Source organism: Rosa rugosa, chromosome 6 (assembly GCF_958449725.1).
Source record: "Rosa rugosa chromosome 6, drRosRugo1.1, whole genome shotgun sequence".
NCBI lineage: Eukaryota > Viridiplantae > Streptophyta > Magnoliopsida > Rosales > Rosaceae > Rosa > Rosa rugosa.
In genome coordinates this window covers 38,718,376-38,740,238 of record NC_084825.1, presented here as the reverse complement: position 1 = coordinate 38,740,238, position 21,863 = coordinate 38,718,376, and the positions used below count along the sequence as shown (strand labels likewise).

Sequence of the window (21,863 nt, the reverse complement as noted above, 5' to 3'; positions counted from 1 at the left end):
ATTGAGTAAATGAGGAAAAAAAAAAAAATTCGGAAGCCACTCTTTATCAGAGCCAGGTTTCGATCCTGGGACCTGTGGGTTATGGGCCCACCACGCTTCCGCTGCGCCACTCTGATTGTTGAGAATATGTTGGATCTTATATATATTTAAACGACAGAATAAATAGCAAAGGAAATATAACCAATTTGGTCAACACTTTCATATTCGTTTTCTTCAAAGAACACCCCCTTAAAGAAAGTGAAAACGCTAAGCAGATGTTGCAAATTCTATATATATATGATTTCGTTTTAGGCAAATGGATCAAATTCTATGACCCAAAGCTGCAGTAATGTTTAAAATAGTAATAGGCTACCCTCAAATGAGGCATATGTTCCAAATAGAGAGCTAATGTCACTCCTAGATTGCATAGGGGAGAATTAGCAACACCAATCACAATTAATATAGGAAAGGAACATGGCATCATCTTCATTCATTAACAATACGAAAATTTGAAGGAACTGTAATGAAGGGAAAGATAAATGAAGAAATAGCTCACCTTGCTGGCTTGCTTTGAGATGGTTACTTGTTACCAAAACAATCTAGAGATTGCTACTAACAACTACAAGTCTACAACTAAACGTCGTCTTAATTTTGTTGCTCTCCTTCGAAGCAAGACTCGACTAAGTAGGTTCTGAACTTGATGCTGCAATATGCCAGCAAATACTCCTCAGAATATGAAGTACTAACTATCACGTACACAGAGTTTCAGCCATGAAGAATATTAGTAGCTCATATTTGCATTTATTACAGCTCTTTTTATAAGTAGTAAATCAATGAAGATTATTCTTGCTCCTATATAATTCTTATGCTCTTCTGGATCGTCACCTAACCAACAAAGCCAAATTCCAATGAATAATAATTCAGCCCTGAAAATGAGTAACTCATCCCCATCTGAACTTTCACCTAACCAACAAAGCCAAAACCCAATGAACAATGATGGAGTTTTAGACATTAAGATCAGTAGCTCATCCTCTCCTGGACGTTTACCGGATCAAGAAATCAAAAACCAAATGACTAATGATGCATTTTCAGCCATGGAAACTGCACCAGCTGATGTCCATGCCCCTACTGCAATAACCGGCTCCGGAGGAGATTATGAGCCAATAAGAAGCTTTGAAGATGCCAAGAACATATGCTTTGTGGAGAGCAAAAAGCTTTGGATGATTGCAGGGCCAATTATCTTTAACATGTTGTGCAACTATGGTATTAACTCATTTACAAACATCTTTGCTGGGCATATTGGCAATGTTGAGCTCTCTGCTATAGCAATATCCCTGTCTGTCATTGGAAATTTCTCTTTCGGCTTCCTGGTAAGTAATAGCTTCTACAAGTAATCCACTCATATGTTTCTCTATGCTATTGAAATTTCAGATTTTAAGAAAATCTTAGTATAATTTTATAACAAGATTTAGTATTTTTAGTTTGTTAAACTTGTCTCAACAAGTAAGTCTGTGACTCTTAATGAATAAACTAGATAGTTTTTTGACTTATTAGAAACAAATACTGTTTAGTGACATGGTCAATATGGTCACAGACAACTTTTGCAACATATTTTTGCGTGACGATTTTGATCACACCGATACTAAACAGTTGTGAAATCTGCACTTCCAGGACTATATATCTACCTCTGGCTTAAGGATTTGTAACTGTATTATGACCAATAAAGAAACACTGAGTTGCGATTCCACGAAATATTGAGAATCCAAGTTAATTCTTATAGTAGTAGGAGTATCTATTTGGTTTCATCCGAGCACAGTTGCCTGTTGTTCTATAATTCCATAAATATTGTTGCAGAGTGAACAATTTTATAAATAATTGCATCATATTAAGTACCAAGTTTGAATGGCTTATACAGTTATACTGATGAAAAAATTAATGCTATATGAAAATTGCAGCTTGGTATGGCAAGTGCACTTGAAACACTATGTGGTCAGGCATTTGGTGCTGGGCAAGTAGGCATGCTAGGAGTTTACTTGCAACGCTCATGGATAATTCTGATTGTCACTTGCTTCTGTTTACTACCACTGTACATATACTCAGGGCCAGCCTTGAAACTCCTAGGGCAAGAAGACGACGTTGCAGACCTTGCCGGGAAGTTCTCAATCCAAACTATCCCTCAGCTGTTTTCACTTGCCATTAATTTCCCAACACAGAAGTTCTTGCAGGCTCAGAGCAAGGTACGAGTACTAGCATGCATTGGCATTGCAACACTCCTAGTACACATAGGACTCCTAAGTGTCTTCATCAAGGTTTTGGGGTGGGGAACCACCGGTGCAGCTGCGGCCTATAATGTCTCAGCCTGGGGTATGACACTGGCTCAGGTGGTATATGTAGTTGGTTGGTGCAGAGATGGCTGGAAGGGATTGTCATTGTTAGCTTTCAAGGAGTTATGGGCCTTTTTGAAACTCTCTATTGCTTCAGCTGTAATGCTTTGCCTAGAGATTTGGTATTTCATGACCATAATTGTTCTCACTGGACACCTTGAGAATCCTGTTATTGCTGTTGGCTCCCTTTCAATATGGTAAGGTCATATCTAAGCACTTTCTGGGATCCTTAGCCTATTCAGGATTTCAGGCTTAATTGCCTACCTAATGAGGCTGTTATTGTGTTTTTGGCTTCCAGTATGAATGTGAATGGATGGGAAGGTGTATTTTTCATTGGGGTCAATGCAGCTATAAGGTAAGGAAATGTTGTTACCAATCCTATTTTATATATATCATCAACTCTACAAGACTACAACTTACTTCATTTGCAGTGTTCGAGTCTCCAATGAGCTTGGATCAGCACGTCCAAGAGCTGCAAAATACTCTGTCATTGTCACCATAGTTGAGTCTCTCATCATTGGGATTATTTTCGGGGGGATTATCCTGGCTGCTAAGGACCATTTTGCCATCATCTTTACCAGCAGCAAAGAGCTGCAACACGCGGTATCTCGTTTAGCAATCCTTCTTAGTGTGACAATGGTGCTTAATAGTGTCCAGCCGGTTATATCAGGTAATTTTTTTAAGCTAATGTGATTACTCTCCGCTAAGGCGGTAACGTAACATGTACAGATCACTCCTAGAAGATCCAGGAATAACAACACATCCTTTTTTTTTTTTTTTTTTTTGCAGGTGTTGCTGTTGGAGGAGGGTGGCAAGCTTTGGTGGCTTACATAAACTTGTTTTGTTATTATGTTGTGGGGCTACCTCTTGGGTTTCTTCTTGGTTATCGAACAGGTTTGAGAGTGGAGGTAAACTATCATTACTCTAGTCTTCACTAACTACTGAAGCAACCTTGCAAACATGAACAAGGAATTAGCTAGTATGACTAATACTTATATGACGCCTCAACGTTTGGTTGTAGGGAATTTGGCTTGGTATGATATTTGGGACATTCTTGCAGACACTGATCCTCTCCTGCATTGTTTATAAAACCAACTGGAACAAGGAGGTAAATACATCGATTCTACAGTTCTTAAGATTCCAGAATCCTTGTTTGTGGTCAATTGTAGCAAATGATTGAAATTGAAATTGCAGGTAGAACAAGCCTCAATAAGAATGGAAAAATGGACTGGAGAAGAACTAGTAGTAATGCATCATTAGAAAGTATCTGGTTGAGAATCAAATGATGTTGCACTCTTTCTTGTACCAATAAGAAGAACAATTATTCTATTTGCATTTTACAGAGAATGAAACATTACATTATTTAACATTGATGGTTGCATGAAGCCTGTCTTGAAAAATTGTCAAATTCTTTGCCAAGCAGAGGAACATACAAAGAGAGCAAATTGGTATAACTCCTCAGCGCAGTAAGGCAGTAATAAAAAGCTATTGAAGTACGTTATAGTTATAACTAATAACCACAAACCGGTGGCAATCAACCCATTGCTTAGCTTGTTGAGGATCCAAGTCAGATTAGCTTGTCGAAAAGAGGAATGGAGTAGAGAAAAAACAAATGAACATGGAAAGTTCCTCCAGTAGCCACAATCAAAGATGTTCTGAAGGCAGTTAACTAGTCACCGGCTCGTGACAATCACTGTCAATGGAGGGGTACGGTGCTGGAAATGCATGGATGAGGCAACTTTGGTTCTTGACATATATATATATATATATATATATATATGGAGAAGAAGGGCTGAAAGGACCCAACTGGATTTGGGAAAATATTTTGTATTGTAGAAAAACTGTTCATTTAGGGGTACCCTTGAAGATGGCATTGCATCGGTTTTCAAGACATGCAGGGTGATTTGAAACTGTCAACTAAATTTCACCTCAGCTTTAAAGTTGGATAACATTAATATGAAGGCACTACATCTGTAACTGAAAAAAAACAGCAGAGAAACAGTTACAAAACTTACAATCCATTAATATGTTAGTAACAGGTGTTGCATTAGTACTCTTGTGTTTATAGAAAGAAAAACAGATCAAGTTTGATAGTAGGAAAGATGGAGGGCTCTTGCAACCCGGCTAGGGTTGTTGGGCAATGCAAGGTTTCTCCACCACCAGGCTCAGTTCCTACCACCTCTCTCCCTCTCACTTTCTTCGACATTGTTTTCCTCTTCTGCGGTCCGGTTGAATTTGTATACTTTTATGAGTTCCCTCACCCTCTTCACCACATCACCCAAACCATCCTCCCTAAGCTCAGACACTCTCTTTCCCTAACTCTCCAGCACTTCTTTCCCTTGGCCTCAAATCTCATCTGCCCTCCACCACCCTCCAAACCCTTTCTACATTACTCCGAGACTGACCGAACCTCACTCCTATTGACCATTGCCGAGTCCTCAAGCAACTTCAACCGCCTCACATCCCACCGTGTAAACAATGTTGCACAATCCCACTTCCTTGTTCCACCATTGCCACCAGCACGTGTGTTGGAGGATGGCACGCGTGTGGTCACTCCTGTAGCATTGCAACTCACTGTGTTCCCCAACTCCGGGATCTGCATTGGCATTAATTTTCTTCATGCATTGACTGATGGGAGTTCTTTGCATCATTTCATGAAGTCATGGGCATCTGTTTGTTTATCACAAGGAGTCAAGGCTTTGACTAGTACTCCCCCATCCCATAATAGAGGTTTGATTAAAGACCCATGCGGCCTTGAGAACAAGTTCTTAGCTGCATGGAGAAGTTGGACGCCTATCCCATGGGAGCTTCATATGAACCCATTCCATCCCTCCCTAACTGAAAAAGTCCGAACCACATTCGTGTTGAGTAGACCAAAAATCGACAGACTTAAACAGTGGGTGTCTAGCTTATTCAGTGCTGTTCATGGTTCTAAGCCACCCCATATGTCATCATTTGTAGTTATATGCGCTTTGACATGGGTTTGTTTAGTCAAAGCAGAGGAGATCAATGATGATGAAATGCAATGCTACTTCAATTACTCGGCTGACAGCCGAAACCGGCTTGAGTATCCATTACCTAGTTCATATTTTGGGAACTGTTTATCAATACGTTCTACTCGAGTGAAGAAGAGTGAGCTAGTTAAGGAGAATGGACTCATTGTGGCAGTGGATGCTATAGGAAAAAATGTGAAAGATTTGGAGAGTGGGGTTTTGAGAGCAGCTGAGGAGTGGACTTCAGATTGGGACAAGGGTACTAATAGTCCTCCAATGCATTTAACCTTGCTTGCTGGCTCACCAAGACTTGATTTTTATAATGACATTGATTTTGGGTGGGGGAGACCCAAAAAGAGTGAGGTTATAAACGTTGATTTTGATTTTCCCAAGTTTATTTACCTCGGTAACAGTAGAGAAGAGGAAGGTGGGTTTGAGATTGTCTTGGCATTTGAAAAGGAAAAAATGAAGTCCTTCAATTCCATCTTTGAACAAGCTTTGAAGCTCCCGGAATCGCATTTGTAAAGCAATTACACGACCGTTGTCGGAATTGGATTGAACTTTTTACCATCTATTCAACTCTTTTAGGCATATATCCTCATATGTTCCCGGCAGTGACTTTGGTTTTCACCAGATGGTGGTAAAACTGGAAAGATTTCTACTTGTGTTACTTAGCTACAGAACGACCCATGCTCTAGTTTAATTCTCGAAAACTATATGTTAGCAACACAAGCAAGAGCCAAAGTAACTAATAGAATACAACAGATTCCAGTCACCACATCAGATAGAAGGGTCTAGAGTTTACACAAACACCCAGACACTCATACAATAAGGGTTTTTCTACTCTTAACAAGTCTTTAGCACTCTTCAATGTACATCACATTCAGCGGCCATCCCGGCACCTCTGAATTGTATATTGTCCTGTTTCGAAATACACGCCATTAGGCATCAGTCATGAGATAACTAACAACAAAGTAACAATTAGAGCCTTGGCTTCCGGCTTGCACCCTGATACCAATCCTGTTCAGCTGTCACACTCAGTTAGCAGTAATTTTGGGCTTTTAATATGCCAAAACTACATAGATTAAGAGGACTGCACAACTACCGGTCCATTAACTAGCTAGCAACAATGGCATCAGTCCTTGGACTCGCATCCAGGAGCTGATGCAGCTTCGCCCCAGCGTTTTTCTCATACATGCTACCCTCTTCCTCAACATCTCTAGCTAATGCACCGGAGTTATTGACTCTTGACAGCAGGTTTTCTGTACTAATAGCTTCGACCCTGTTATCATCAATTTTCATGATAATCTCTTCCATTCGTCCTACACGTGCTTTTTTCAGTTTCTCCTGATGTAGCAACAGCAATTAGATTAGCACAAGACATGAAAATTTCAACAATATGCTAAGGAAAAAGCTAGTCCAGTATAACATGTGAATTACCATTAGTGAAGCATTTTCAACCCTCAGTCTATCAGAACTTTCTGTCAATCGATTTATTTCAGACTTAAGAGACACATTATCAGCATTTAAGGCCTCTACTTTTCGTGCAAGTTCATCAGTCTCAGCCTGGACAGAAGAATTTAAAGCATTAGCTTCATTTCTAAACTAGTGAACATTTCTACAACGCCCACAACTTTCATACCTGCTTCCTCAACCTGGATCTTCTAGCAGATTCCCTATTAGATTGTTTCCTCCTCTCCCGTTTGAGCTCCCTTTCATTCTGTTACATGATTACATTCCATGAAGCAAAATTGCTGACAAAATAATTAAGAAACAAAGGCCCAACTAAAAACCACATACATATGTTTGACCATACCTGTAACCAGGTCTCTGGAGGCAAAACTGCACAGGGTTGTTGAACACTAGTAGCGCTAGTCAAGTTCAAGTTGGATGAATTCTTGAGTTCCAACACATTGGTCATGCCAGGAGAAACTGCTGGTCTGACCAATTTTCCTGGGACACCAACAGCAGCAATAGTTGTACCCAATGCCTTATACGAAGCCGGGTTTACATCCTTTGCAGAAGCCAGACTGGCCTGCATTTCCGGTTTCTGATCTCCAGCTATTGCCGCAACTATTGAGCAACATACACATAGAAACGAGATTTTAGTCAAACAACTCAAGTTTATGAAAAGTACTTAAAGGCTTCAAACCAGAAGATCCTTAACACAAGTCCCTACAGCTTTAATTTCACTTGCTGGACTCTTTAATGGTGAAGAATGTGCATTGGGATGTTCGATTATAGAACAATAGTTGGCTCATGTCATACGAGTTTAAGGTCTTGTAAATGATGGTAAAACAACAAAATTACCAATTTCATTCAAACACATGAATACAATTTTCTAGGGAAATTGTTAAGAGAATAACATTAGCAGTGATAGGTGAAGGTATCAATCAACCAACAGGACTGAACATATTTGTAAGTTTTCTGACCACTGAACATATATATTTGTAAGTTTTCTGACCATTTAAGCCTGGAGACAAATAATAAACTACAAGAGGATGCCTTATGATCTTTTCATAGTAGAAAGTTTGAACTTAAAACAGTTTGTTATTCCCAAATCAACCTGTTTTGAGCAACTCAAAGGTTTGTCTCTTAACCATTGTCTACCTTGCAGTATGTAGGAGGGTTGACAGAAAATAGCCTCAAATATGCAACATACATATATAAACGTTACTTGTAGATAGAAAATTCAACAATGACAACTATAATTGTTTTTTGTCAAAAGGTGGCAGACTTTTAACAGTTTGTCATTTCCAATTTACATGTTCTGAGAAGCTCAATGGTTGTGTTTTTACTTTTTAGACGTTGAGAAACTAGCAATATATGTAAGAGGTAAAACATTTAGGTCTCTAATTCTAGCAAATTCTAGCAAGATTTATTGAATTTGACCAACAAGTGGTGTGTGTGGGAACCATCTATACATTGGCCAAAGCCAAGTATACAGTGGAATGAGAAATAGCTGTTAAAATCAAAAGTGATTGCGGCCAACACAAAGTAGAAGAGTGATTGCAGCCCAGATACACAGTTCAGCAAAATCTAACACTTGGTGAAAATAGTCATACCAGTGGTGGGTGTTCCCTCACGAGTTCTTTTTCTTCTGGTTTGATTTGCCTGCACATAAAATTTGAAGATATTGCAATTTAGCATCACTATTATTAATCATCATTATATATATGTACAAAGATTCACTATTATTCAAATCATCATGGCCAAAAAATAATCGTGATGAAGTACTCACCCCAGAAGTATTCCCATCACTACTAGAACCTTCAGTTGCGGAACTGTTAAAGTGGTCATGGAATTCCAAAAATTAGCCGACAGACAGAATACTACTAGACAGAACCCACTGTAGTGGGCGATTATGGGGAGATATACAAGCAAAAGGCGAATTATAGTCAAACAGAGACTACCAGATTGATTGACTAGGAGTTTAGGAGGTATAGCCCATCTAAAAGAAGTCGGGGAAAAGGAGAAAGAAAGAGGAAAACTTGATTTACAAACCTCTTGGAGAGAGACTGATCAGCTCCACCTTCAGCATTCTCAGCATTACCATTGCCTATTGACATTTCAAGTGCATCAAATCCTTTTGGCTTTTTCACTAACGCTCGATCGTTATTACCAGATGACTTTGTAGGTGTTTCCATACTTGAAGGATTTGCAGCCTGCATTATTGCATCATAATAAACTCACATTATATGATGGGATGAGGCGATGAGCATACAACTAGAATAATGTTGAAACCATGAGCTGGAACTTACAGCAGGTGATAGTGGAACCCCTTGACCATTTGAACCCTATAACAGCCAAAACCAGTATGTCAGAAAAATTGGAGTTTTGTAACCGTCTGAGTTCATCACAGGGGGCAAAAAATTGCAGTGGAGGGGGTAGGAAGATACAGAGTGAAAAATAAGGAAGGATATGAATAATTGATTAAGACTATAGTTGGGCATAAGAAATAAGAAAGCTGATTTATTCCACTTGCTAAGCATAGGGTAATGATCAGAGACGGTCAGCCAGTACATGTATTACATTTACATTAACACCACTAAAAGAGGGTGATGCAAATATACTCATGACTCCAGTTTCAAAGTTTATTAGCCTATCAACTCAAATTGACGACACTCGCACTCCGGAATATCAAATTATTAACCTCCATGGCAAAGAAATCAGTATTGCTGATTAAAATGATAGGATCTTCACAGAATATTATAAGAATTTGAACTTACAAGAGGAACTGCTGGATGTGCATAGACACTTCCATGAGAGTATATTGCTGCATAAGGTGCCCCATAGGGTGGCATCATAGTCTGAAAGAATTAATAGTTCAACAAGTTATCAGACAGTATACTAAAATTATTCCAGAATGCATGAGTAAATTGCAAATAATTTGGATGCTTTTAACTGTATCAAGCACAAGGCAATACCTGTGGTGGGCCCCACATATATGGATGGGGAGCATGGCCAGAAGCAGCTGGTGCGTTGTAATATGGGGGCATAGGAAGTCTGGGACCATAATATGCCTAAAAGTATAGACATTAACATGAATCAGATTATGTGAAAAGCAACAATGTGAATCCACTAAAATTTGAGAAAAACCAGAAAAACATATTGGTAACCTGCATGGCTGCCCAATCAGGATAAACATGAATATTCGTCTGATTGGTATGGTTTTTGGGATCCTGCCAATGCAAAAGATCATGGAACATTTAGACACAAACTCCTATAGTGAATCACCAAGAATGGCAAAACTGACATATCTACATAGACTTTTGGCCGCGGTACTTCTCAAAGTATCGAGAAATTAATATGAAAAATATAGTTGTTCATGTAACATCAGACATCCAAAAAAAAAAAAAAAACAATAAATTTGAGCTTACCGCAGTCAGAGGTGGAGATGATTTTTCAGTCTTCACAGATTTCACTTCATCATTGTTACCCATGAGTAAACACACTAATGTTTTGAGCTTCCTTGATTACAGAATCAGTCCTTTGTTCTGTAACATTGGCTATCCAAACTCCAGTCTGCATCAACAGTAGTCTTGTCAGGCGGTAAATGACAACAAGAAATGTTGCGAGGCTGATAAAGAACAGAACAAAAAAAAGAGGAAGAGATTATCCATCCAACCACACTGATATTATACATCACAAAGTCTTTCCTAATAGATAACGTAGAGCCAACAGTAGTAATAGGTTACCAATAACTGTGGTAGATGTTCGAAACAAAGAATGATGTAAATCAGTTGATAGAGAACCAGTCTATAAAAAGAGTTGAGCATCTGCTGCTTTGACAAAATATATTAGTAAATAATTATCTGTTTTAACTTTTTAATTCTCATGTAAAAGCATTGGGGACACCTAATACAGGAGCAGAAACTAAGATCCTCTTTCCAAAAAGATTAAAACTTTACCGAGATTTGAAACACAACACAAGTACTGGGAACAATCTACCCAGATTTATTTTCTTTTTGGTAGAATTATGAGATTAATTGAGGTGCTCTACAATTTTCACAGTTCAATTTCTTCTTGACAATAAATAATAATTAAGGAAAAGAACAGTTTAACCTATAGCGTACAACTACATCAATAGCTTTCTTTCTCTTGATATTCTTCGGGTATGAATGCTCTCTTTCATCACCAACCAAACCTTCAAAAATCAAAAGGGGATCTAGTTAAACTAAAAAGTCTGAAATTAAAAGGGTAAGAACGTATTTCCACAAACACACGTGATCAGAAGATAATGATGGATGATTGGATGGATTCACCAAATCTATTCCAAGCTTCCAACTCATAATTCTACAGATCTCTAAATCACGCAAGTACCCCTAAACCAACCTCAACCCATATTTTTCCAAAGAAATCACTAAATAGCTGTAAATTCTCCTCGAATTGGTTTTGATTACCTCCAATCTTACAATAACTACTTTCTTTGAAAAAAAAAAAAAAAATCTTCTTGCTTTAATTGAGTTGCAGAACTAGACCAATTAAATTGATACAAGCAATTCAATCAATCAAATCCTACATTTAATTACAAACAAATAAAAAAATCATCAAGATCAAGTTCCTTCAACACTAATAAACCTTCCACTCTAATCTGTTTGGTTGCCGAGAGAAACCAATGAATTACAAACTTTGAACACTGTAGAGTTTGCTTCAACAGCTCCCCTGATTATTCAATTTCCTTCCCCCCCCCCCTTACATTTTTTCTCAGAAGCCAAACAGAGCCTAAGGAGGTATAATTCAAAAAGAAAAAACGAGTAGGAGCTTCAAATTCAACGTACCTTGAACTCGGAACAATCCAAATCTGCCTCACGTTCCAAATTCCGAAACCAAAATCAAAACTAACTGATCAAATCCGATTCGAATTAGCTTCAAACACACACGTCTTCAATGGCCGCAAACCGGAGCTCTTCACACTTGTACATTATCCGTCGGTGAAAAAGAAACGAGAGAAGAAGAGGAGAGAGAGAGAGAGAGGTGAGGATGGTGGAGAACAACAAGAGGAAGAAGAAGGAGGAGGAGAAGAGCGCCAAGGCAAACGGCCACGTCACCAAACACGTGTCGTAGAATGAGGAGGTTGTACCGTATAAAATACGTGAGGGGAGAGATGTGCTGTGGTGGTTGTTGAGCTGGCCCGTCGAAAATCACGCTGGCCTATTTTATTTATTCCGTTGTCACATTGCCCGTACACGTGTTGGAAGTTTACTTGATCTACGCGTCCCCCAGGTTCGGGTTTCAACCTATCTGACCCGTCATGTGGCTGACGTGGTCCTTTCTGTCTGGATTTAATTAATTTTTGTTTGACGTAGGGACCTTTGGAATCCACGACGGGCCATTAATTGACGGCCCAAATGGGGGCATTGAGCCACGCATGAAGATGTTGGGATATTTATCGTATATTATTATTTAAATCATAAAGACGTAAAGTCTTTATCTCTAGAAAAAAAAAAAAAAAAAAAAACTAGATATAATTTGATTATAATTATATTTTGGCTTTGCTCAATTTTCTGTTTTAGTATCTTCAATTTTATCGTTTTTGCACATTCAAACATGTAATGTTAAGATATTATAAAAGAAAAGAACAATTCTTAGGTTCACCTCTAGGGTGAATGAGCATATTCACCCCCGTTGTCGATTAACATATTTTTACTTAATAAATTTATAATCCAACGGTCTATATCTTAAATTATCATTTAAAGATCATCTCTGTAAAAAATCAATCGAATCGAAAATCGTTTAATTATCTAATTGAATAAAAAAAATGGATGGTTCTAACAACACTTACTACTACTATGATGAACCGTCCATGTATTTCATAGAAATGAATAACTAAAAGGTCTTCAATTTGATTGATTTTTCACAGAGCTAATCTTTATATTACGTTATACAACATGAACGGTTGAATTAGAAAATTATAAAGTTATTATGCGTTAATCGCAAGAGAGGGTGAATTTGCTCATTCACCCTAAGGGTGAACCTAAGAATTGTTCAAAAGGAAATATAAAACGTAGATTTTACTCCCTCCACAGTCTCCTTCTAAGAGAATACTTAGCTGAATATTTTTCCAAAAGTCATGGCGTGAAGAGAGTGTGTGAGGACAATTAGAATAGTCGGATCGTCTAATAATAATTTGTAGGGTAAAGTGAATATGTTTTTAAATAGGAGAATGAAATTCTATGTGCTATGTGTGAATATATAAAAAGTATTTTTAGTGTTGCGCAGATCAATCATGAAGATTTAAGGACCTATTTGATTGGCTGGCAGTTAGTTAGGTGACAAGATAGTCTCTTACATTGGACCCCAAAAAAGAAGAGCTTTTTATAATTTAATTTAACATTTTTGCCTAGAATCATCAAGTGAGGTGGTCTTAAATTGGGATGGCAATGGGGCGGGTTGGGGATGGGGATCACAATACCATCTCCATCTCCGGAGTCATTCTCCACCCCCATCCCTGCACCAGTCCCTAATAAAAATATATTGGGGATTTCTCATCCCCATTCCCACTGGGGACTAAGCCTCCAAACCCTCCCCAAATCCCCAATAAGAATTTAATAAATAAAATAATTTTTTTTTTCATATTGTCGTTTTTAAAATCAAATCTACAACAAATAAAATTAAAATATGATTAAATTCATAAATCATAATTCAGTGAGTGCAAAAGTCAAAACACCAGTAAAGTAAAAGTGTAGTCATTAAAGTAAAGTAGTAAATGTATACATTTGTGATTTATATTATAAAAAATAAATGAATATATATATAAATTAAAATATATATATATATATATAAAAATTAAATATATGTATATATTATTGGGGCGGATTTGGGACCTCTGCCCCGCTGGGGATTTTTGTCATCCCTAGTCTTAAATTTCACTAAAAATGTTTTTTTTTTAATAGAAGTTTTTTTTTTTTTTTTTCTCAATGGTAGAGGATCAAAGGATTTCACTCCTACCCCCATGGTGACTCGAACTCATGACCTCGACCTTAGGTAGTGGGTGTTTTTTGAATAGAAGTTGATTGCATTAGTAATCAAGCCATAAAAACAGGTCAAAGTCTAACAGAACTTACATAAGAAGATCCAGAAAACCGGATAACATATCTAAACCAAACTAAGCTCATTAAAGTCTAAGAGCAACTCCAACAGCTTCCCTATAATTTCTGTATAATAGGGAAGCAAAAGTTAAAGTTTTAGCATCTTTTTCTTCTCCAACTCCAACAGATTCCCTATTTTACTGCAATCTCTAAAATCTCCATATTCTTCCTTAAAATTTTAGAGATTGCTGTAAATATAGAGAATTTGGTTTTCTCTTTCCTCACTTTCCCTAAAATAGGGAAAGTTATAGGGAATCTGTTGGAGCAAAAGAGACTCTTTTTTCCCTAAAGTGGAGAAAAATCAAAATATGGGAAAGCTGTTGGAGTTGCTTTAATGGGACGCTCGCATGACACAAGCCTAACTAAGCAAGAATAACCTCGTTTCCTAAGGAAAACTCATTCATCTAGTCTAATTTGCCGGCACGCAATTGTGGTACAAATGACAACTAGAAACATCTTAGAAAAGCTTATAGAGTTTACCCCCTACCTAAACAAGACTTGCATCCAATTGTCTAGTAGCATAACTTAAAATCGAACAGCTAATAACCTCGGCAACAGGTTGGTCTTCATGCTTTTCTTTGAAATCTGCTGACTCGAATTGAGCCCAGGCCCAAGCCCAAACCCAAGCTATAGAACCAGAAGCCCAAATCCTTTGTCTGGCCATCACCGCGACCGCCAGTGGCGTCAGCTCCGACGATCGACCCTTCCACCACACCATCTATTTGTCAATCAGCAAAACACCAGCACCAGACGGATCTGGTTCCTCTGATCTGCTTGTTCACCTTGATGTCTCTTTGACCACAATCCACGCAAATCCTGGCGTTCAATTGGACAAGCGAATCCGGCCTCTCACCTGCCTCGTGACCTCGACCGGAAAAACTCTCCTCTGAACGGCGATTGCCTCCCAACCCGAGACCAAAAAGATTCCTCTGATTAGCAAGAAAAACTCACCTCAAAACAAGACGAGAGGAAGCCCGACGTCAAGCGTCGTTCGGCTCGACGGGAGCAAACCGGAAATAGCGCCGCCGTCGTTGAAACTCAAACCCTTCAAAACCCTAAATTTTAAAGAGTAAAGCTGGTTTTTGGACCCTCTTCCAAAATCGATGATACGAGGAAGGAGTTGACGTCACCTAATGCATACTTACTAAAAATGATTGGTTGTTTGTTAGATAATTTAAGTTTAACTTATAAACGATCAGTTGTCTATTAAGTATGTCCATTTAACTTAAAGACAATAAATTATTTTTGCCGAAGTTGTTTTCGTGAAATAATTTTTTTTATTTTTTTATCTTTTTGTTGTTTGTAGCATTATTTGGGCTTTGGTGAAGTCTTCATCGATTTATACAGGTCGGGGTAATTTTTCTTTCTTCAGTCTTCCATGTGGATTACATTTTTATATGTTTTTTTTTTAAGAAAATACTATAGATTAAGGGGAGTGAAATTTATACTCCCCTTTTTGTAAAGCATACACCTTTTATTTGATATTCCAAATATGCCCCTCATTTAACCTAGAGAGGACCTGTTGGAGGGGGTATATCCAAAGCTGTAAACCCACTGATGCAGAGAGCCTTGGCCAGTTTTCAGAACGCACTGTTGTAGAGTAAGAACAAAAGGCTTATCTCCGTTGATGAAGGTAATGTTCGGCAAGCTTGAAAAATGCTATTGCAGTAAATAATCGACTCTCCATTGGATCGACTGGGCAGCTCTCCATAGCTCATCAATGTACTCGAGACTCTTTCTTTTGTTCCTTTTTGTTTAAGCTGATTCTGGGCCCAAACAACGCTATCACCTCCAACTCTCTCTCACTTCCCTCGATCACAACCGCCACATCAATCATAGCTTCATCTCCCTCACAATTTCGATCCATTGCTCAAACGCAAACGATTCGGTCCACAATTTCATTGCGCCCAGGCCTCTCGATGAAGCCTTGATATTAGAAGATTCCATATCAAGTCTCCATATTGAGAAACAATTTGCTTAAATTATGTACTCACTCATTTGACTTAGTGTTAAACCCATAAAGATTTTAAATAAGAAATCAAGCTGGGATTTGGTTAATTGGTTTGCTTCATGGATTTGAATCTGTTGAGAGTTCGGTAATTATAAAGGATTGCTTCATGGATTTGGATCTGTTAAGAGTTTGGTAATTATAAAGGATTGAAGATGATACGGGGAAGAAAGAGAAAATGATTAAAAATAGAGGAGCTCCAATCTAGTTGTTTCACAAACGCAATGAGTGGCAAGGAAAATATATGAAGATGGTAGGGGTAATTTGAGAAATTTAATGGACAAAAGAACAAATGAGAGTGTGGTTTACAAAAAAGGGAGTATAAATTTCACTTCCCTCGATTAAATGGAAGTGCCTCTAGGACAATCATTGTTTACAACATTAAAGATAAGAACTCCCGAAGCCCATGCAATTGGTCCACTGAAAATCAATATCAGATCTAGAACGTAGATTCGCTAAAGCATCCGCCACAAATATGGATTACTGTTTTTTTTAGTTTCAACGAAATCACAAAAAGCAAACTACCCGATTTGCCATTAGCCACGTATGTGTCTCAACCTAATCTATCAATCTTTATAGAGCTATTTATGTAATTTAGTTCCGATATTGCAATTTAACATGGCGGTGAAAGTTGAAATACTCTTGTTTAGTCAATCCGACGCGGAAGGCACTCATTGTCTACATGACAATATATGCTTTGACTCTAATCTCGTCCAATCAGCAATCGACGTCTCCTAACCCTTTATGCCGCACACCTCACCTGAAAAGCTCATCATCGCACACGTGTACCCCCCACGCCTCACCACTCGCCACCTTAAAAAATACACCATATCTTACTCGAATCTCCCCCGGGTCCCACCCTTGACGTAAAGAAGAGACAGACTTGCGGCTCTGATTGGTCTGATCTGACGGCCCGGAGTCCATCCGCAGGGACACCTAAGAAAGAGGGTGGTCATGGCCCCCACCGATGACGTGGTCCATGTGGATGTGCCTGTGGGACCACGCAAGAAGAGGTTTGCGTGGCCAGCTCAAATGTCGGTCAAAAGTTTTTTCCGCGGTAAAAAGTAAAGGAAAGAATCTACGGCGCGTGAAGTTATTGGGGTAAAATATATAGGGGTGACGTGGGAGAATGTTAATCCAGGAAATGATTTTGTTAAAAAGCCACACTTTCTTGGTTCCACATTGACGTGGAATTCAAGCAAATTTTAAGATTGGATCTGATCGTCTTTTGCCATAAAAAAAAAAATTGAGTTGTAAGAGTGAATTACAATTCTTCTTTTAATTATGAACTAACAACATAACATTTCAAAAAAAAAAAAAAAAGAACTAACAACATAACATTAAATTCTCGCGTTCAACTGAATTTTGAATACAATATTGTTGCATGCAAGTTGGTATGTTAGCTAAATTGTTGCATAGTGACTCATTTGAGTCATTTCTACTGAGTTGCATAATAAAAATTAGACATTATTTCTTGCAATACAGCCCCTACTTATTCGTTGATGGATCTACACACTTGACCACCAACATTGGTTGGTTTCTTTGTTTATACGTAATCATCTCATGTTTAAATAAGATTGTGCATTTGTGATAAGAGTTTAGACTTGAGAGAGTTGAAAGAGAGATAACTCAAATTAATCAATAGAGCTAAACTTGGTTTTGCTTGAATTTTTAATATTAGTGATGCTTATAAACTCAAGATTAAGATAGTTGAGCAAAACAGTGGTTAATCTTAGGCCATCTCTAATTACGGTCTAAAGACCCAATTTTTCCAAAACTTATCTTTAATAAAAGGTCTAACCTATTACAAAAATTTTATAGCGAGAGTTTAGAGTCTACATGTTGGTCTACATATAGATCTTGTTGGAGATCACAAAAGGGTTGTAAAGGATCCATCGCATGCAAGTTGTTGTGGAAAAGATATGAAATTTATAGTTTTCTCTGGAATAATTGGAATGCAAATTTAAGATTTTTTTATTTGTCTAAAAATTTAAAATATGAATTGTTTTAGATCACCACACACAATTGGATACGACCTTAGGATGTGTCATCAATTATGAACTTCAAGTAGAAATTATATTAAGAAGCAGAAATAAGTATCTACACAAAGATTATTTCCCTACGTGAAGCAGAAATGTGAGGATGAAAAATGAAGTTAAAATCAGGTAATATGGGAAGTTTCAAAACATAGAATTATTACATTATACACTACGAGCACAAAAGTTGATGTCATATTGTCATTCATGTATGTCATTATGTCAATTATTGGCATGGATATAATGGATGACCGACACATATAATGCTAAATTTTCGTGCGTCTGAACTAGTGCAATCTTGTGGTTCTCCTTTCATGTATATAAAGCATGTGATTTCCACGGTACCGAGTATCAGATCCGGCCCACTGAAGAAATTTGTAAAATGGGAGGATCTTCAACAAAAGCTCTTGTTCTCCAGAAGCTTTTACTTGTATGGACGATAGTGGTGGCAACGTTGAGCTCTTTCAGTGATTCTAAATGTGATTTCGAGGCGATCTTCAACTTCGGTGACTCGAATTCTGATACCGGCGGGTTTTGGGCAGCATTTCCCGCACAGTCTGGACCGTTCGGCATGACCTATTTCAAGAAACCGACAGGTCGGGCTTCCGATGGGAGGCTCATTGTTGATTTCTTGGGTAAGTAGACATACGCATGCATTTTTCTTGGTATTAAATTATATCTTCATACGTTGAGTTCATCTATTTAATAGCAATTTTATCACTTGCTTGATCATATCAGATCCTTAATCCTCTAGGATATGGGAGGTCCTACTTGGACATATGATTACCAAGTAGGTTGTTTTATTAGGCGACTTCATACCAAAAGACGTACTCCAAGCTGGAAAAAAGAGTGGACTAGTCACTAGCTAGTCCTTATCTAGCTTGTCTTCCTCAGTTTTCCTTTTGCGTCGGATAGATATGGAGATTAGCCTCATAGATAATGGTCATAGGAAGAAACTTAAGAGGTGTGTGTGTGTCTATATATATATATCCGATAACCATCGTGTTCATGTCATATATATTAACAAACCCGTGTGAGGATCAATGTGTATGATCTACAAGTATGTCTAGTGCCGGACCTATTATGAGTACGTAGAAGCTAAACCCTAAACGTACCTTATTATAATGTTAACAAAAAAACTCGAGGGTAGAAACTTAATTTGGGTTTTTTGAATGGTTTGAAATAATAATAAATAAAAAATAGAAAAAAATAAAAACAAAGGAAAATCTAACATAAAAGTGAATGTTATTGAAAACTGCAGCTCAAGCTCTAGGATTGCCATTCCTGAGTCCATATCTACAATCGATTGGATCCGATTATAGACATGGAGTAAACTTTGCGACATTGGCATCAACCGTGCTTTTGCCAAATACTTCCTTGTTTGTTACCGGAATCAGTCCATTCTCTCTAGCTATCCAGCTCAACCAAATGAAGGCATTCAAGACCCAAGTTGAAGAGTTTCATCACTCCAACTTGGATAAACAAGGTGAAGTACGTTATATGAGTCTATGGTCCGATGTTGACAAAATTACCATTGATTTCTTTTCTAAGCATTGATGACTTGCTTGTTGTACGTTGCTTAGAACCCAAGAAACTTCCTTCCCCAGATATTTTTGGGAAATCACTCTACATGTTCTATATTGGCCAAAACGATTTTACTTCGAATTTAGCAGCCATTGGTGTAGGAGGAGTGAGGCAATATCTTCCTCAGGTGGTCTCCCAAATTGTTGGTACGGTCAGGGTGAGTGATCAGTACTTACAATCAGACTAATATACTGCCATATGAAACCTAGTTATGCATTACTTATGTTGCTTAATTTCCAAAATTTCTAGGAGCTATATGCTTTAGGAGGGCGTGCATTTCTGGTACTTAATCTAGCACCGGTTGGTTGCTATCCCTCGTTTCTGGTAGGGCTTCCCCGTTCTGAACTCGATGCTTTTGGATGCTCGACTTCTTACAACAATGCAGTACAAGACTACAACAACATGCTTAAAGAGACGCTTGCACAAACTAGAGGCTCTCTTCCAAATGCTTCTCTAATATATGTGGACTCCTCATCTGCTTTGCTAGAGCTCTTTAGACACCCCACAATACATGGTACCGTGAAACCCTCAACCAAGCAAGCATTCATGGATCTCTTAGTTGGACTAAATCTACTGCAAAGGGCAATGTTTATATGTTTTATGTTCTAAAACTAAGTTTCCTTTATCTTGAACAGGGTTCAAATATGGTACCAAATCATGTTGTGGACATGGAGGTGGTGCCTACAATTATGACCGTCAGGTTTATTGTGGAAATACAAAGGTGATCAATGGGAGCACTGTGACTGCAACAGCTTGTGATGATCCATACAACTATGTAAGCTGGGATGGAATCCATGCCACTGAAGCTGCAAACAAGCTTGTTACCTGGGCTATTCTCAACGGCTCTTATTTTGACCCACCTTTTCCTCTTCACCAACTTTGTGACCTCTACCCTATAGATTGATCGTTGTTGGTCTATAATGTTCTTATTATTAGTTGGGTTTTTTTTGGCTCTCTCTATCCTTCTAACTATGACAGTCTTATTCTCTTGTATTTCAATTTTGGCTTTGGACCTCCTTGTTTAATTTTTTTTTTAGAGGGGGTTTGCAACTTAGACAAACTGGGAGGCTCATCCCCACACCCGACTTATTTTATTTAATAAATCTAGTTGAACCTCCTTATTTATATATTAAGCCAATTCGTCTTAAAATAGTTAAATTTTTAAAGTCTCCTAAACGTCCTCACATAATTAATAACTAGCATTGGCCTACACACTTTGTGTGTAGGAAGATTGTTTGTTTGTTTATTTATTTATTTTATTTTTATTTTTATTTTTATTTTTAAGAGTGTGTGGGAAGGTAGTTAAAAATAGTGGGAGTTTCCACCCACTACAAAAAAAAAATTCATTTGGCCGCGGCTTTTTGCAGTCGCGGAAAGTCTGTTTGTCGTCACAAAAGACCAATGGCGACGACAATTACGCCATTGTCGTTGGTGGCGTCGCTCATGGCTATGGCAAAATGCCATCACAACCGTATTTAGCGACGGCAACGAGCGTAGCAATGATTTGGTCGCTTATTTGGCGACGGCATGTAGTGACTGAAAACGCCGTTGCAAGTAACCTATTTGCTTCGGCAGATGCCGTCGCTTGCAATAAACTATTTTTTTTTGTTTTTAATGAAATTTTCCCTCCAAATTTTATTAGAAATAACCGGGAAATTGATTTTCCCTCCATAATTGCGACGGCGTCATTGCTGTCGCCACCCCAAGTATTTTCCATATGAAGCTTTAGCGACAACCAATATCCGTCACAACCAATTGGCCACCCAATTTTTTCTGCCATTTTACACACAATCAAAAGATATATATAGTTTATTAAAAAAAAAGATATATATAGTAAAGTAGGCGGTGACAAATATAATCACTTATTACTAATAGAAAAGCAGCAACGAGAGAGCCAAAAGCAGCAACGAGAGAACCCTCCGACGGCACGCCCTCGTGGCGGCGTAGTCGGACAGGTTAAAGGGGACCTAGTGCCCGGAGATGGTTGTTCGTGGAATAAACCCAATCGATTAGAAGGTGGCGCGGTGGCTTCGTTCTCCACACCGCGAGGTGATCCTGCCGGAAAAGTGCAGATCGGGCGCAGAGGCTTATGGGTCGGGCTGGGGTCGGCCTCCCCATGGCGGCTGGTGGCTTTGCCTGGTGGTGAGAGGACGGGTTTTGAGGGACTCAGATTGGATCGGAGTGATCCGTTTTGGTCTGTGTTACTTGGAGCCGTCTGGTGGAGAGGGGTGGCTGGGGGTGGCGGCGAGGCCAGTGGGGGTGTTGGGGAGGACGGAGGGACGGCAGGA

The 21,863-nt window shown here is 38.5% G+C and overlaps 4 protein-coding genes and 1 non-coding gene across 12 annotated transcripts; 3 read left to right on the top strand and 2 right to left on the bottom strand.

Moving 5' to 3' along the window:
- Positions 1–44: 44 nt before the first annotated feature.
- Positions 45–116, bottom strand: TRNAM-CAU (transfer RNA methionine (anticodon CAU)). Its single transcript has one exon. It is a non-coding gene; the product is annotated as a tRNA-Met (tRNA).
- A 695-nt stretch (positions 117–811) lies between these two features.
- On the top strand, positions 812–3,734 carry LOC133714175 (protein DETOXIFICATION 35-like). The gene is made up of 7 exons (XM_062140249.1): positions 812–1,349; positions 1,935–2,560; positions 2,662–2,718; positions 2,795–3,033; positions 3,153–3,271; positions 3,385–3,471; positions 3,558–3,734. Exons 1-7 carry the CDS (start codon positions 888–890, stop codon positions 3,621–3,623), a joined length of 1,656 nt encoding a protein of 551 aa, XP_061996233.1. The 5' UTR covers positions 812–887; the 3' UTR covers positions 3,624–3,734.
- A 93-nt stretch (positions 3,735–3,827) lies between these two features.
- LOC133714176 (coumaroyl-CoA:anthocyanidin 3-O-glucoside-6''-O-coumaroyltransferase 1) lies at positions 3,828–5,958 on the top strand. The gene has a single exon (XM_062140250.1). The coding sequence runs from the start codon at positions 4,466–4,468 to the stop codon at positions 5,879–5,881; it is 1,416 nt and encodes a 471-aa protein (XP_061996234.1). The 5' UTR covers positions 3,828–4,465; the 3' UTR covers positions 5,882–5,958.
- Positions 5,959–6,092: 134 nt separating this feature from the next.
- LOC133714177 (common plant regulatory factor 1-like) lies at positions 6,093–11,962 on the bottom strand. Of its 7 annotated transcripts, XM_062140255.1 has the most exons (15): positions 11,638–11,962; positions 10,922–11,003; positions 10,237–10,381; positions 9,976–10,038; positions 9,784–9,879; positions 9,586–9,666; positions 9,118–9,153; positions 8,861–9,021; positions 8,598–8,640; positions 8,401–8,470; positions 7,173–7,417; positions 6,999–7,076; positions 6,797–6,922; positions 6,462–6,703; positions 6,093–6,376 (listed from the first exon to the last, which is right to left on the bottom strand). In XM_062140255.1, the coding sequence occupies exons 3-14, from the start codon at positions 10,297–10,299 to the stop codon at positions 6,473–6,475; spliced, it is 1,293 nt and encodes a 430-aa protein (XP_061996239.1). In that variant the 5' UTR covers positions 10,300–10,381; positions 10,922–11,003; positions 11,638–11,962; the 3' UTR covers positions 6,093–6,376; positions 6,462–6,472. The 7 variants fall into 7 exon arrangements, with proteins under 7 accessions (XP_061996239.1, XP_061996235.1, XP_061996237.1 ...); XM_062140251.1 differs by having other exon boundaries at positions 6,093–6,703; positions 11,638–11,960; XM_062140253.1 differs by having other exon boundaries at positions 6,093–6,703; positions 10,933–11,003; positions 11,638–11,960.
- A 6,323-nt stretch (positions 11,963–18,285) lies between these two features.
- Positions 18,286–20,708, top strand: LOC133715317 (GDSL esterase/lipase At4g01130). Of its 2 annotated transcripts, none has more exons than XM_062141772.1 (5): positions 18,286–18,626; positions 19,253–19,477; positions 19,599–19,732; positions 19,825–20,089; positions 20,211–20,708. In XM_062141772.1, the coding sequence occupies exons 1-5, from the start codon at positions 18,374–18,376 to the stop codon at positions 20,477–20,479; spliced, it is 1,146 nt and encodes a 381-aa protein (XP_061997756.1). In that variant the 5' UTR covers positions 18,286–18,373; the 3' UTR covers positions 20,480–20,708. The 2 variants fall into 2 exon arrangements, with proteins under 2 accessions (XP_061997756.1, XP_061997755.1); XM_062141771.1 differs by having other exon boundaries at positions 18,288–18,626; positions 19,575–19,732.
- Positions 20,709–21,863: the final 1,155 nt, after the last annotated feature.